We start from the raw sequence: 13,357 nt of genomic DNA, 5'->3' as shown, positions 1-13,357 counted from the left end.
ATACTGTATCAAGGACAGCTTGGAGGAGGATATGCTAATGAGGTTATTACATATACAATATACTGTACACGCAAACTCATTTATTAAGACGTGGCAGCAATACAGAAAATATTTTCGACTGGATGCCTACATGAAATTAACCAATAAATAGACAGAATTAAATAGTCCACCTTGAAAAAACGACTGGCACAAAAAAAATGCTACACTGTCTGTTATGTGGATTGTTAAATAATATTTTAGCAGTTCACGTTGTGAAAATGGTGGCGTCTTTTTACGTTTCAACTGTGTACAGAGAACCGACAGAAAAGTAGCACTAGGCCGCCTAAAACACTTCAGCAGACAGGCAATGCTTAGCCTGGCTTCCATTCAAATAATTCAAATTCTGCATACAGACCCGTGTAAAATTTCACTCTACTACACTTTTCTAGGAAATAGGAAAGTCAGCTGTTAGTATCCATGTCATGTCTATCACAGAGACCACAGATCTCAAAATACTAATTTATTCTTTACGTTTCCTGATTACGCTTCACATCGGGGCGGATTTGAAATTTTTCACGTAAAATATTTCGTGTTCTCTGATTTGTCAGCTAAATCCCCTCCCTCTGGGTAGGTAACTTATTAAAACGAGTTGGCAGGCGGAGTTAAGTGGCGAGGGTAATATATTGTGTGGGGTACATTACAGATAGACGGGTCCAATACTGTCCTTTTTGAAAGTAGGAAGGATAAGGGAGCTTGTCAGCGAGCAAACTACCGGAATCAGCCCAACAATTCGTTTTAAAAAGGAATTAAAACAATATCACATACAAGAAAATGTCAAGGGAAAAGGAAAGCGATGGTGGATGGAAGAAGTTTATCTGGGATTCGGAAAAGAAGGAGTTTTTGGGACGGACAGGCAGCAGTTGGTGTAAGTACGCGTTCATGATAATTAATGTGTGTTCAGGCTTTGTTTCTGCAAATTGTATCGTGGTGCTGGTACTGTGTTTTAAGCAGCGGTTTCTTTGAAATGTGTATTTCCTGTAACTACGCGTTTGATCGGTAACTCTCCAAACACGAGGGAAATGGCACCTGTTTGATTTGACCTCTGTTTTTGTGTGTGTGATTAAATTGGTTTTTGGTTTTCAATTTGTTTTGCAGTTGCGAAATATGTGTTTCTTTTTTTTGTCTTTTTAAAAAGCGTTTATTGCTTGAGTTAATCAAGGTGTATATAGACATTTGTATATAGACTCCTTCAATGGAAGATAAGGCGGTATTGCACTGGATCTGTGTTTTAAAAGATAACTCGTCGATTGGCTTAAACCGATAATGCACATCCTATTTGGTGAAACCCACCAATAGTTAAGCTGTGTTTGTAACTTTCTCTTTCGAAAAAGGTCGTTCTGAAGGACGTTTTGATTGAATCGATTTATTACCGCTATTTTGATTGGAGGAGAAATCCACAACCCCTGTATTGACTACCTCATTTTATTTTTAGACTTTGTCTTGAGATATGCCACGAGAGAAACTGTAACGTTTACCGTTTGTATTTTCCAACCTTGATCCGCTAATAAACATTACCGAGTTTATTGAAAGGCAAACTACTCAAATTGGCTTCCTTACCCGTTTTTGTAAGAAATTGTTAAATATAAAGGGTTAAAAATGCATCATAGCCCAAGGTTGGTCAAGGTGATCTGGTCTAGTGTCTCCGTTGAGGAGGGGGGAGGGGGGCAGCTTACTGTGCTGGGGATCCTGATGTCTCCATACGCAATGGGAATTGATATTTGGCAAGGTTTCCTGTGCCTGTGGTTTTTCAAGGATACATTTGCATTCAATGTCATAAGGATAGCAGTTGGCTGTCAGTTGGTTCAGAGGAAAGTCCTCTTGGGACGGGGAAAATAAACGTTAATTCATTAAGGGTCTGTATCCTAGCAACGTCCGAGTTCCTTGGATGAAGGGGGTTGCAGTTCACACTGTCCTCGTGATTGGCGTAACAGCCAGGGCCAGATTCCCATGACTAAAGATACGTTTTTACCCTGCTCGGTGGAACTGACGTTTGTTTATTTATTTATTTATTTATTGATTGATTGATTGATTTATTGTCAGCAAAACGTGTATTTTAAGATTGAGTGGATACACTCTTCTCATCACGCATTGTGAAATTGTGAGTAACAAATTCTCCTGACAAATAAAACAACTTGAAAATGGAGAGCAATTTCTAAAGGTGTATCGGGAACCAGATGTTCTCATGCAAACAGTCTATGAATAAATAATGCCTTTGTGCCTTGTAAATAAGTCATAGTGGTCATTAGTTAATGTCATTTTGAAATCCAGCAACAAGTGGTTTGATATGATCACAGGACCCCTGCATGGAGTGCAACTGACAACACCCCCAAACCCATACCTTTCTCAACACTTCTGGTTAACTTAACCCCTTAACTGTTTCTCATTTCTGGATTTGTGTGATATTTTATATATCTTTTTTAAAACATACCTGGGAAAGAACATCTTTCCAAATATCATGTAGTAAAGTTTGAGTGATTAAAACGTTTTTTTTGTTTTTTTGGGGGGGCTACGTATCTGTTACTAAGAGCAGCACCTGCATTTGGCTCTTTCAGTCCATTCCAGTCCTGAGCTGATTAAGCAGCTCAGCCAGAGTATCCCATTGATTTTTAATTTAACATTGGTATTCAGATAATTGACTGACTTAGTTGGAACAAGTTTCTGGGTTGGAAAGACTGAAAGAGCCTCCTCTGACAGACAAAGGTTTTGCTTCTGTTTGAATGTCTGTCAGATCTTGTGCATGGGTTCTCTGCTGTTGAAATAACATGAGGAACAGGGCAGCCACAATAGATAGTTTCAGTACAGGCCTGGAATTCTTGGTGTGTGCCAGTAGGCAACCTTACAAATTCCAGTCCAGGTTTTTGTTCTGTCACAAATCGTTAAATTGTGCAAATTACACCCCTGGCCAGGTTCTTAAACACATAATCCTGTTAAAACCTGGACTAGCATTGCAGGACTGGAGTAAACTACCCCTGCTCTACAGCACTTCATCCCATTTTTACACATGGATGCTGTCTTTGGATTTCACAGATGTGCATCATTTCTTTCTTGGCGATTTATGCTTTATTTATCCAGGGTTTAGGACTGTATTTTCTTTCTTGGACAAAAGAAGGATTTCCAATCGCCATTTGATGGCTGAAGCCCAGAATTTAACAAGGAGAAACATGAATCTGCTTCCTGTAGACTTGGAAACAATGCTGCCAAGTAACTTGATCTTAGTTTAACCAGCTTCTATTTATTTTTTTCCTGCCTGTAAAAGGGTGCCTATGCAAAGGAATAAATGCCTGAGGAATAAAAGCTGGTTGATAGGACACCAGAATCCTATGCACAGTTTTCAAAATGATCCCTGAAATACCTTTTTATACTTCATTTGATGACAAATGATAAATATATATTTATATATTATGATCCATACACAGCAATGAAAGTGATGCAACTGACAGCCATTCATTTTTTTCTTCCTCCTTTTAGTGAAGATCTTGGCGTTCTACGTGGTCTTCTATGGATTCCTGGCTGGTATCTTCATCGGAACAATTCAGGTCCTTCTCCTGACTACCAGTAGCTACAAGCCCACGTACCAAGACAGAGTTGCACCCCCAGGTAAATTCAGCTTGCTGAGGAAAATGTAAGCTTTGAACAGCTATTACCTGCTAGATAGTGACTGCAGCAAGAGTACTTGGAGACAAGGTCAATTGTGTACAGGTAATGACCTCTACAGAGTATGTACATTTGTTATAAAGTGAGCAAATGGGTTCATTTTGTGTAATAAGATTTTTTTTTTTTTTACTGGATCGATTTAGGCTACTTGATGTGTGTTTTAGCTGTGTTTAAGCATGTTTCAAGATACTGAAGTCCTGTTAGTTTTTAGAGTCCATCTGCATGTTGCCACTGTTTCAATTGGAGGGTATATAGCATTCTAGTGGTCTCATGCATTGTGCAGCATGTCACTTGGAATGATTTTTAAATAGATGCATGAAGTTACATTTAATGTAACTTATTGGTTTGATTTCTTAATTCTGAATGCATGCTGACCACTTTTGTCTTATTGTGTACTTGCATTTGGCTCCCATTAAGTTTATTTTTGTTGACATTATGTAGGTGTTAGCAGAGGCTTTAACTAGTGTGGGAAAGTACATTTTTAAAAATGATAGAAAAGGTAACCTAATTTGCTTAAACAAAACAAACACTTGGGATGGATTCCTCCTTTTAATTGTAAAGGGGGGGTGACAAAGATGAATGAACAAGCTTAGAAATTATTAAAAAAATCTTGATTCAAAACATGTGAATTCTGCACCTGAACTAGTATTTGAGGTCAATACCCCAGGTATAATATTACATCTATGAAACACTGAAGACTAAGCACAAATTAAAGGCTATTCTATTATGTCAGTGCATTTTTTTGTATAGACCATTCTCGGATTAAATGATCAGGCTTTGCTTGGTGTGATCTGCATTATGAATGGGCAGTATTTACATTTTAATGATTCTCCTGTAGTGTGGTAGACTTGATCCAAGGAAAATGCAGAAAGTCTGTCTGGTTCAAGATAAACTTGCTGTAACCGGAGTGTACATTCTCGATTTGCAGTCTTGTCTTTGTATAAGCAGCTCTGTCTAAATGCACCCTGTTGCTTTTAAATTGCTCTGTGGTGTCTGCCTTGGCAGTGAATGGTGTAATGGAAAAGCGTGTGTGGTGGGGGGGGGGGGCGGGGACTGTTGAACAGTCACAGACTCGCTGTTCTCTCAGGCAGCACCCGTCAAGGTCACTCATGACGTTAACTTCCTCCCCTCCAGCCTTTCCACAGCTGACATGGCTGTTGAGGCCCAATGTTTTTAGTAGTTTTTCCCCATTTTAAAACCTGGGTACAGAGTTCTTTTTGCAGGGGGGGAGGTGGAGATTTATTTTTATCAGAGCATTTGCAGTCTTTAAAAACTTGTTTCCTTTCAGAATTTTTAAAACTGTCAACTAAGGGGTTTTCCCCTGTAGAAAGGCATCTTGTGATAAAGAAATTTGCATACACTTCAAAACCTAGTTTTCAGATGCATCACTTCAAATTCTCTCCCTCCTACAAATGCAGTCTGATCTTGCAGCAAGAAAATATTGTAATTAATTTCTTTCCCGGCGTAATTGTAATATGTCGGCTGGGAAGACCTTCTCTACTTGCACTATTAGATTAGATATTGGATTTAAAGAGGATCTTTAGTTAAAATTAAACCTTTAATACATGAAATACTGATAACAGCTGAAAGGAAATTGTATTTCTGGACATTTCCATCACTTCTCCTTGCCTTGTATAAGGCTACCATGCATTTGCATCCCCCAAATATAGACTAGAAGAGTTATTTTATTTGTATATCCATGCATGAAAGGGTTAACTAGTCTTATTTACAAATGTTTTCCTGTACTTTAATGCAACATTTTGATAGCCCAGTAGTAAATTGGTGCTAAAGTATTGGCTTTTGTTGGTATATTTTTAACTCATTGTAAAGGCCTAGCAAGCAGCATGCTGGAGCAGGCCTCCCTCCCCCTCCCTCCATTTCCTGTCTCAAAATGGTTAAATAACCTGATTCTACGTGGTGTCGAATGCTTTGTAGAAAGGAGGGGAGCGGAAGAGTAGGAGTGGGTGGTGAATTTCCATTTGACTTGATCAAAAGCAATGGCTGGCAGAGACTCTGAGCACCATACAGCCTGCCTGCCTGAGTACTGTTGCTGAAAGTTTCCATTGTGTGGAGAGGCACGTGAGCTGTGGGTGTTTCACAAGCTCCAGTTGGAATGAAGAAACTTAAGCCATGCCTATTTTGTTAGGTTGTTTTTTGTTTTGCTTTATAATATATCTTTTGCTTCTGTACAGCTTCCAGAAGAGGGGATTTATTGTAGTTTTAAAATGTCTTTTCCTGCCTAATTACTAAATTTAGCTGCATAATTAAGATCCCCTAGTTAAGATCTCGAATCTTAATTTCTTTTAATCCCAGATTAAAGGTCACAATGTGTTTTTTTTCTTTTTTTTTTTCCCCCCCCAATGCAGATTATACAACAGCTAATACTTCTAAATGTTGGTAAAAGTCCAATTGCTTCAGCCCTATTTTAAAATTTGAAAGCCATTGAATATGTATCTCAGATCTGAAGATGGAATACAGCATTTAACACTAACTTTATATATCCCCTCCCTAACATTTGATATAACATCTCACAATGTGCAATATACTGTGAGCTATAATCTCAATTGGTTACATAATACAAGTATTGGTTTCTACATATTTAGTACTAATATCTGATGGTATCAATGTAGAACATCAACCTTGTTTTATATTTATTTTATGAAGTTTAAACAGTGATGATTCTAGATATTATTAGCATTGGTCCAGAAATGCAAAAATGATCAAAATCCAAGCATCATCTGAATGGCCTTTTTTATTCATCCTGTTGGCTCCTAGTAGATTGGATCAAAATAGACAAACTACTAATGATCTGAAAGCGAAATATGCTTAATCAGTTTGTGATCTTCAGCATGCTTATTTTATATTGTACCTCTTGCTTAATATTTTGTTTCTCTATTAGGTTTATCACACACCCCCAAAACATTGAAGGCTGAAATTGAGTTCACCCATGATGATCCTAAAACCTATGAAGAATACATAAATGCCATGGATAAGTTCCTGTTAAAATACAATGAAGAAAATCAAAATGACTTACTGTTTGATGACTGTGGATGTAAGTGGATACAAGATGTATACAAAGCCAAAATGTTTTGAATTTATAATTGTACACAAACTTGGTATGTTTTACAAATGCGTATTGATTTGCCATTCTGGTAGGGTTTGCGTTCTGTATTTAAATATTTCAGGAAAAATGTGTGATTCTTGTGAATTGGTTTCATCGGGCATTAATTATATACAGTAGATAAGAATTTGCGATTTTGTCATTCTTATCTAAAAAGCTTATTTTTTTTCTAGTTGCCCCTACTCCTCCTGTTCCGCGAGGAAGTCTGGACCAATCTGAAGGCAGTAAGAAGGCCTGTCGCTTTCAGCGGAAGTGGCTAGGCAGTTGCTCTGGTCTTCACGACAGAACGTACGGATATTCAGAGGGCAAGCCTTGCTTCATCGTAAAGATTAACAGAATCGTGAGCTACTTGCCACAGGTAAGACTGTAAAACTAAATACAATGCCTGCATGATCGAACAATCTGTCTGACTGAACAAATATTAAAGTAATGAATGTTAACACACTTGAACAATAAATCGTTTTTTTAGTGTGGCATTTACGTTTTGATATACTTTTTTGCCATTAAATATTCTAAGTAATCGGTAATCCTAGGTCTGGGGAGAGCAATATAAATTCCAGATTAGAGGGTATGTTTCCTAACAAAGTGTAATTTGGACCACAGAGAAATGACTCAACTGGGTGGGGAATACATTTGGTGTGCTAGTGTCTGTTATTTAATGACACATGGACTCTGCCACTGGAAGTGCAGATGGGTTCCTATTCAAAGTCAATGGAATACAGAAGGCTGTCTACTTTTGATAGAGTTCTAATTTATACAGAACAAATTGTTATGCAAACTTTGACTGTGAAGAAACACTTGTCTCGGATCAACAAAAAAAAACAAAAAAACACTGTCTACCTAAAATGAAACCTAGTACCTAGTCCTAATGTTGAAGCATGCTATTTTGATCACCATTGATTGGTGGTCAATTAATAACATGTTTTGGTTTATTTAACACTTGCTGACAAACATTTTGGAGAATTACTTGGACAATCTATCTGACAGAACCTTGTTATCCTTGTCCCTCTCAATCAAATTTTTGTTTCTTCACCCAGCCCCCCCAGACAAATGACAGTATCCCACCTGAAGCCCATGAAAGAGTACAGCCAAACTTGATCCCTATCCATTGCGCTGCCAAGGTAAGCAACGTCCTGGTTCTCCTATATGAATTTACATTTTTATGTAAAAGAGAATTCTGCTGAAAAGATTGGTTGTAAAGAGAATCAAATATGTTTGAAAGTTGAACATCTGAAATGGTAGTATGATATTTTAGTAGATTTGTCCAAGCTGAGTACTTTACCAAAGATTACCTTTCAAAATAAGCCTTTGACTTTTTCCAACAAAAGTTTTTTTTTTTCTTTTTATAGAAAGAGGAAGATAAAGACAAGCTCGGACAAGTCAACTATTTTGGCATGAACAACACTGGAGGTTTCCCACTACAGTACTACCCCTATTACGGAAAGCTGCTGCAACCCCAGTACCTCCAGCCCCTTGTGGCAGTTCAGTTTACCAACCTAACAGTTGGCAGTGAGCTCCGTATAGAGTGCAAGGCGTATGGCGAGAACATTAAATACAATGACAAGGACCGCTACCAAGGACGTTTTGAAGTGAAAATTCTGGTCAAGGTCCGATGATTGCAACAAGCTGTACTTTCCCTGCCCCATTTCAAAACAAAAACGACTAGTCTTGAACAAACTGTCATACATACGGGACCTACACTTAATCTGTATGCTTTACACAGCTTTTTCTGCATATATCTAGGGTTAGAATGTAAATTAAGAGTAGCAATAGCAGTAAAGTATTTATTCTACTGAATGAAATTTCTTGAGCCATGGGACATGTTCATTATTACTGTAAATTATGATTCCACTACTGATATGTAGCGAGCAGTGTTTCTGTCCCCCCAAGTATTGCTGCCTTGTGTGGTTTGTTTTTTTTGGAGTGTACAGTACTGTAGTCGCATACAATTGTCCTTTCCAAGCCATGTTTGTAATTCCTGTATTTCTAATGTGAGCAAGCTTTAGCGGTCCAAGGTGTGTGTGTATATATGCACTTACTAACTGAAATACTGGCATGGTACGCTCTGATTGTCTAGGTCCGTGTGTGAAAAAATGACTGCACTCCATGGAATTCTTTTACCCTATTTCTTTTGTGTGTCTTTGTAGTCATTTCGTTGTAGAATACATTTTTATCACTTTTTCTTTTGCATCACAAATGTGGGATGTTTTACTTTCAATTTTCTGTTAATCTTTTTAGTCGTCCAGTATGTTGTAAAAATGTGCGAGACTTGAGTCTAGATTATTTGGCAAGTGACTCAGGCTTTTTTTTGTTTTTTCCCCCATTTTTTTTTTTTAAAGGCATCACACAGTGATGCATCTTCATAAAGAATAGTTTTAACCATTTTCATGGTGGAAGAATTTATTTATACAGTTGTTGTACAATTTTATTTTTCTGCAAGGAAAGTGTAATGTATAAATAAATTTAATTAATACCAAAGTCAGTGGTGGAAGTTTATTTGAAGTTGAAGCAATGTAGTACCCCCAAGGTAGAGGATGTTTTATTGGTGTAAAAGTGCAAACAATCAATGTTTTAACATCTGTAAACTTGTCAGGAGTTCAAGTACTCTTGTTGGTCATTTATTTAATTCGGTTAAAACATCAAATAAAATGGAGAAATAATATATGCTTTGCAACAGTGTTTTTATTTAAAACATTTAACAAATGTGTGTGTGGTCCAGAAGTTTGTTCATCCATCCAGAATCTTGAAAAAATACTGGACCTGGTGGGGGAGAAATGAAAGTGTAATCAAACTGCATCCTGTATAGACACACTGCTACTATAATTGAAATGGATTCGTTTGGTTATTTGGGTAGCAGTTAACAAACAATTAATTGCTTAAATTACTGGGATTTGCTCAGAGTGTAAATCATGTATATTCATGCAAAACGTACACAAAATAAACTGGTAGAGAAATACTGGCTGGCAAAACAATGTCAATTATTTCATTACAATATCATAAGATTTGTGAGCCACAATCACTTCTATTGTCAATTGATTCCTGTTCTGCAGAGGATAAGGAAACAAAAGGTTGTGAGGTCCACCCAGTGGAATTTGGTATATCACTTTTCTATCCACTTAATGAAACGTTTAACAGGCTCCTTGTGCCTTTCAGTGCTTACAGGTCAGTTGTGGAGGCTTCCACAGTTTAAATGTAACTAGCTTTATGATGTAGGACTTTGTTCTATACACCAGATATACAAAGTGTTGTTGGCCTTTGTCAAAGGAACAAGACTAGGCGGGGGAAGGAGATGATAAAATCAATCGCGTTTTAAGTGGAACTAGAGTATAGTTCTTCACCTGCAAACTTTTATTTAAAACAGAAAAAAAACATTTTGTGATAGTGTTGCAGGTACTATATAAAAATACCAGGACCACAGGAAAGTACTCTGAATAACATTCTGGTTAAACTCCAACCAGAATTTTACTAATGCTGTACTTAACTTTTAAACAATCTTCATGTAAGCAGTCTGCATCTATTGTCTTAACATTTCATAGGAATGCAAACACTTTGTGACCCTCACCCAGTCCAAAAACTACAAGAAGGAATGTTTAAAATAAAAAGCCATAGCTTATTGGCTAACAATATACTGTTTAATTTATTTATTTTCTCAGGCAAGCTAGAGTTGGTGAGAGATCCTGCTTAGGACCTGGCCTGCAGTTCCTCAGTCAGCTGATGGGTAATACAACGGTCATTCGGTTTCCCAGGTCAACCAACTAATAATAATAAAAAAAAAAATCAATTTGCTTTCTGACCAACCCCCTGATGAAATAATGGAAACTTTCTGTGAATAGGATGTTGTGATTGAAACTTTTTTTTTTTTTTTTTTTGCAAAACTAGATTAGCTAGGGGGGGTGGGGGAGAGAGAGAGAATAAATAAAAACGTTTTGGTGAAGGACATGTTTTACTCAGTGGCCAAGGATCTGGTAAACTGAGCAGTAGAGGTTCTGCTTCCAATAGTTCCTATAGCAGAGAATGGAACTCCTGTGTTGCTGCAGCTGATCTCAAGGGTGGCTGAAGTTTAACGGTATGGGACAGAATAAGCTATGGAAACAAGGGGATGGTTGGTCATTCTGCCAATTTAGGAGTTGTATAAATGCTTTTGAAATTAAGAGAAACATCAATGTGCTTCCTTGCCTGATTTTTCCCTAAATTCAATCAATTGAGCACACTTGGGACTTAAATGCCACCAAAAAACACCACAAATATTTTAGAAGACTGCTCACTTTCACGTACCCCAACCCCCAACTATATCTATCTGTAAAAAAATATATATATATATAGCAATTTTTAATCTGCTATATATTACATCCACAGAGGGCCAGAAATTTACAAATGGAGATTAGTCTCATATTAGAACAAAAGGATGGACATTAAAGCCACATTTAGTGGATGACTAAAAAATGACAGGCCTGGATAGCCTCAAGAAGAGGACAAGAATAATGCTATGTTCAGAGAACCAAAGCTTCATCAATAACATTGAGATTGTGTATATACAGACGTGCTCAAATTTGTTGGTACCCCTCCACAAAAAACGAAGAATGCACAATTTTCTCTGAAATAACTTGAAACTGACAAAAGTAATTGGCATCAACCATTGTTTATTCCATATTTAATAGAAATCAGACTTTGCTTTTGATTTTTTATTCAACATAATATTGTAAATAATAAAACAAATGAAAATGGCATGGACAAAAATGATGGGACCGCTAACCTAATATTTTGTTGCACAACCTTTAGAGGCAATCACTGCAATCAAACGTTTTCTGTAGCTCTCAATGAGACTTCTGCACCTGTTAACAAGTAGTTTGGCCCACTCTTCCTGAGCAAACTGCTCCAGCTGTCTCAGGTTTGATGGGTGCCTACTCCAGACTGCAAGTTTCAGCTCTTTCCATAGATGTTCGACAGGATTCAGATCAGGACTCATAGAAGGCCACTTCAGAATAGTCCAATGTTTTGTTCTTATCCATTCTTGGGTGCTTTTAGCTGTCTGTTTTGGGTCATTATCCTGTTGGAGGACCCATGACCTGCGACTGAGACAGAGCTTTCTGACACTGGGCAGTACGTTTCACTCCAGAATGCCTTGATAGTCTTGAGATTTCATTGTGCCCTGCACAGATTCAAGGCACCCTGTGCCAGGCGCAGCAAAGCAGCCCCAAAACATAACCGAGCTTCCTCCATGTTTCACTGTAGGTATGGTGTTCTTTTCTTTGACAGCTTCATTTTTTCGTCTGTGAACATAGAGCTGATGTGACTTGCCAAAAAACTGTCAAGTGGAGTCCTCCTGGGTCTTCTTCCATGGAGCCCACTTTCGTTCAAAAAGCGACGGATGGTGCGATCAGAAACTGACGTACCTTCACCTTAGAGTTCAGCTTGTATCTCTTTGGCAGTTATCCTTGGTTCTTTTTCTACCATTCGCACTATCCTTCTGTTCAATCTGGGTTCGATTTTCCTCTTGCGGCCACGCCCAGGGAGGTTGGCTACAGTTCCATGGACCTTAAACTTCTTAATAATATTTGCAACTGTTGTCACAGGAACATCAAGCTGCTTGGAGATGGTCTTGTAGCCTTTACCTTTACCATGCTTGTCTATTATTTTCTTTCTGATCTCCTCAGACAACTCTCTCCTTTGCTTTCTCTGGTCCATGTTCAGTGTGGTGCACACAATGATACCAAACAGCACAGTGACTACTTTTCTCCATTTAAATAGGCTGAATGACTGATTACAAGATTGGAGACGTGTGATACTAATTAAAGAAACTAATTAGTTTGAAATATCACTATAATCCAATTATTTATTATCTTTTCTAAGGGGTACCAACAAATGTGTCCAGGTCATTTTAGAATATCTTTGTAGAATAAGCAATAATTAATCTCTTTTCACAGCTTCTTTGCTTTATTCTATGACATACCAAAGGCATGCAAGTATACATGATAAAATAGCTTTTAATTTTATCACTTTTCAGGAGGAATGAAGCATTATTTCAATGAGCTGTAAGGGTACCAACAAATTTGAGCACGTCTGTATATATATACATATACATATATACACAGTTGTCGTCAAAAGTTTACATACCCCAATGGAAATGTATAACTTCTAGAATGGTTTTTGTGGATGAGGGGAAAAAAGAAACAAGAAATCGATTTCTACAATTATTTATTTTTGCAAAACTCCAAAAATGCCAATTCAAAAGTATTCCTATCCTTTTATGCTGTGATAGTATTGTCTATAAAGTGCTCGAAATTTCAATATGACAATGCTTAACTTAATTCTAAAAAAGCCTAGAAAATTCTGGATTGTAGGTGAACATTCTTAGAGTATATAGGGAGAATATGGGAAAAAGTAAAGAGCTATCTGAAGACCTTAGGCAGAAAATTATTAATTGTCATAAAGCTGGAGAAGGATATAAGAAGATTTCCAAGCATTTGAGTATCCCAATTTCAACTACTGTTTCTATTATCAAGAAGTACAAGACTGATGGTACTGTCACAACGCTCCCTCAGT

General features: G+C 37.4%; 2 protein-coding genes across 5 annotated transcripts in view; one reads left to right on the top strand and one right to left on the bottom strand.

Annotated features, from left to right (window-relative positions):
• The first annotated feature begins 635 nt into the window (after positions 1–635).
• Positions 636–9,476, top strand: LOC117407004 (sodium/potassium-transporting ATPase subunit beta-1-like). Its single transcript, XM_034011524.3, has 6 exons — positions 636–904; positions 3,508–3,636; positions 6,593–6,745; positions 6,988–7,172; positions 7,852–7,935; positions 8,164–9,476. Exons 1-6 carry the CDS (start codon positions 811–813, stop codon positions 8,428–8,430), a joined length of 912 nt encoding a protein of 303 aa, XP_033867415.3. The 5' UTR covers positions 636–810; the 3' UTR covers positions 8,431–9,476.
• Positions 9,065–13,357, bottom strand: part of LOC117407003 (nucleoside diphosphate kinase 7-like) — a 78,099-nt gene continuing 73,806 nt past the window's right edge. For 3 of the 4 annotated variants that reach the window (XM_059028889.1, XM_059028886.1, XM_059028888.1), the window contains one exon: positions 9,065–12,949. In XM_059028889.1, the coding sequence (XP_058884872.1) occupies positions 12,815–12,949 (135 nt within the window). In that variant the 3' untranslated portion in view covers positions 9,065–12,814. The remainder of the gene's footprint in view (positions 12,950–13,357) is intronic. The other variant, XM_059028887.1, reaches the window with a different exon arrangement.

The sequence above is a fragment of the Acipenser ruthenus genome, chromosome 8, assembly GCF_902713425.1.
Source record: "Acipenser ruthenus chromosome 8, fAciRut3.2 maternal haplotype, whole genome shotgun sequence".
In the NCBI taxonomy this organism is placed as follows: domain Eukaryota; kingdom Metazoa; phylum Chordata; class Actinopteri; order Acipenseriformes; family Acipenseridae; genus Acipenser; species Acipenser ruthenus.
Note: the sequence above shows the minus strand (reverse complement) of the source record. Positions and strands in the feature narration are given on the sequence as shown.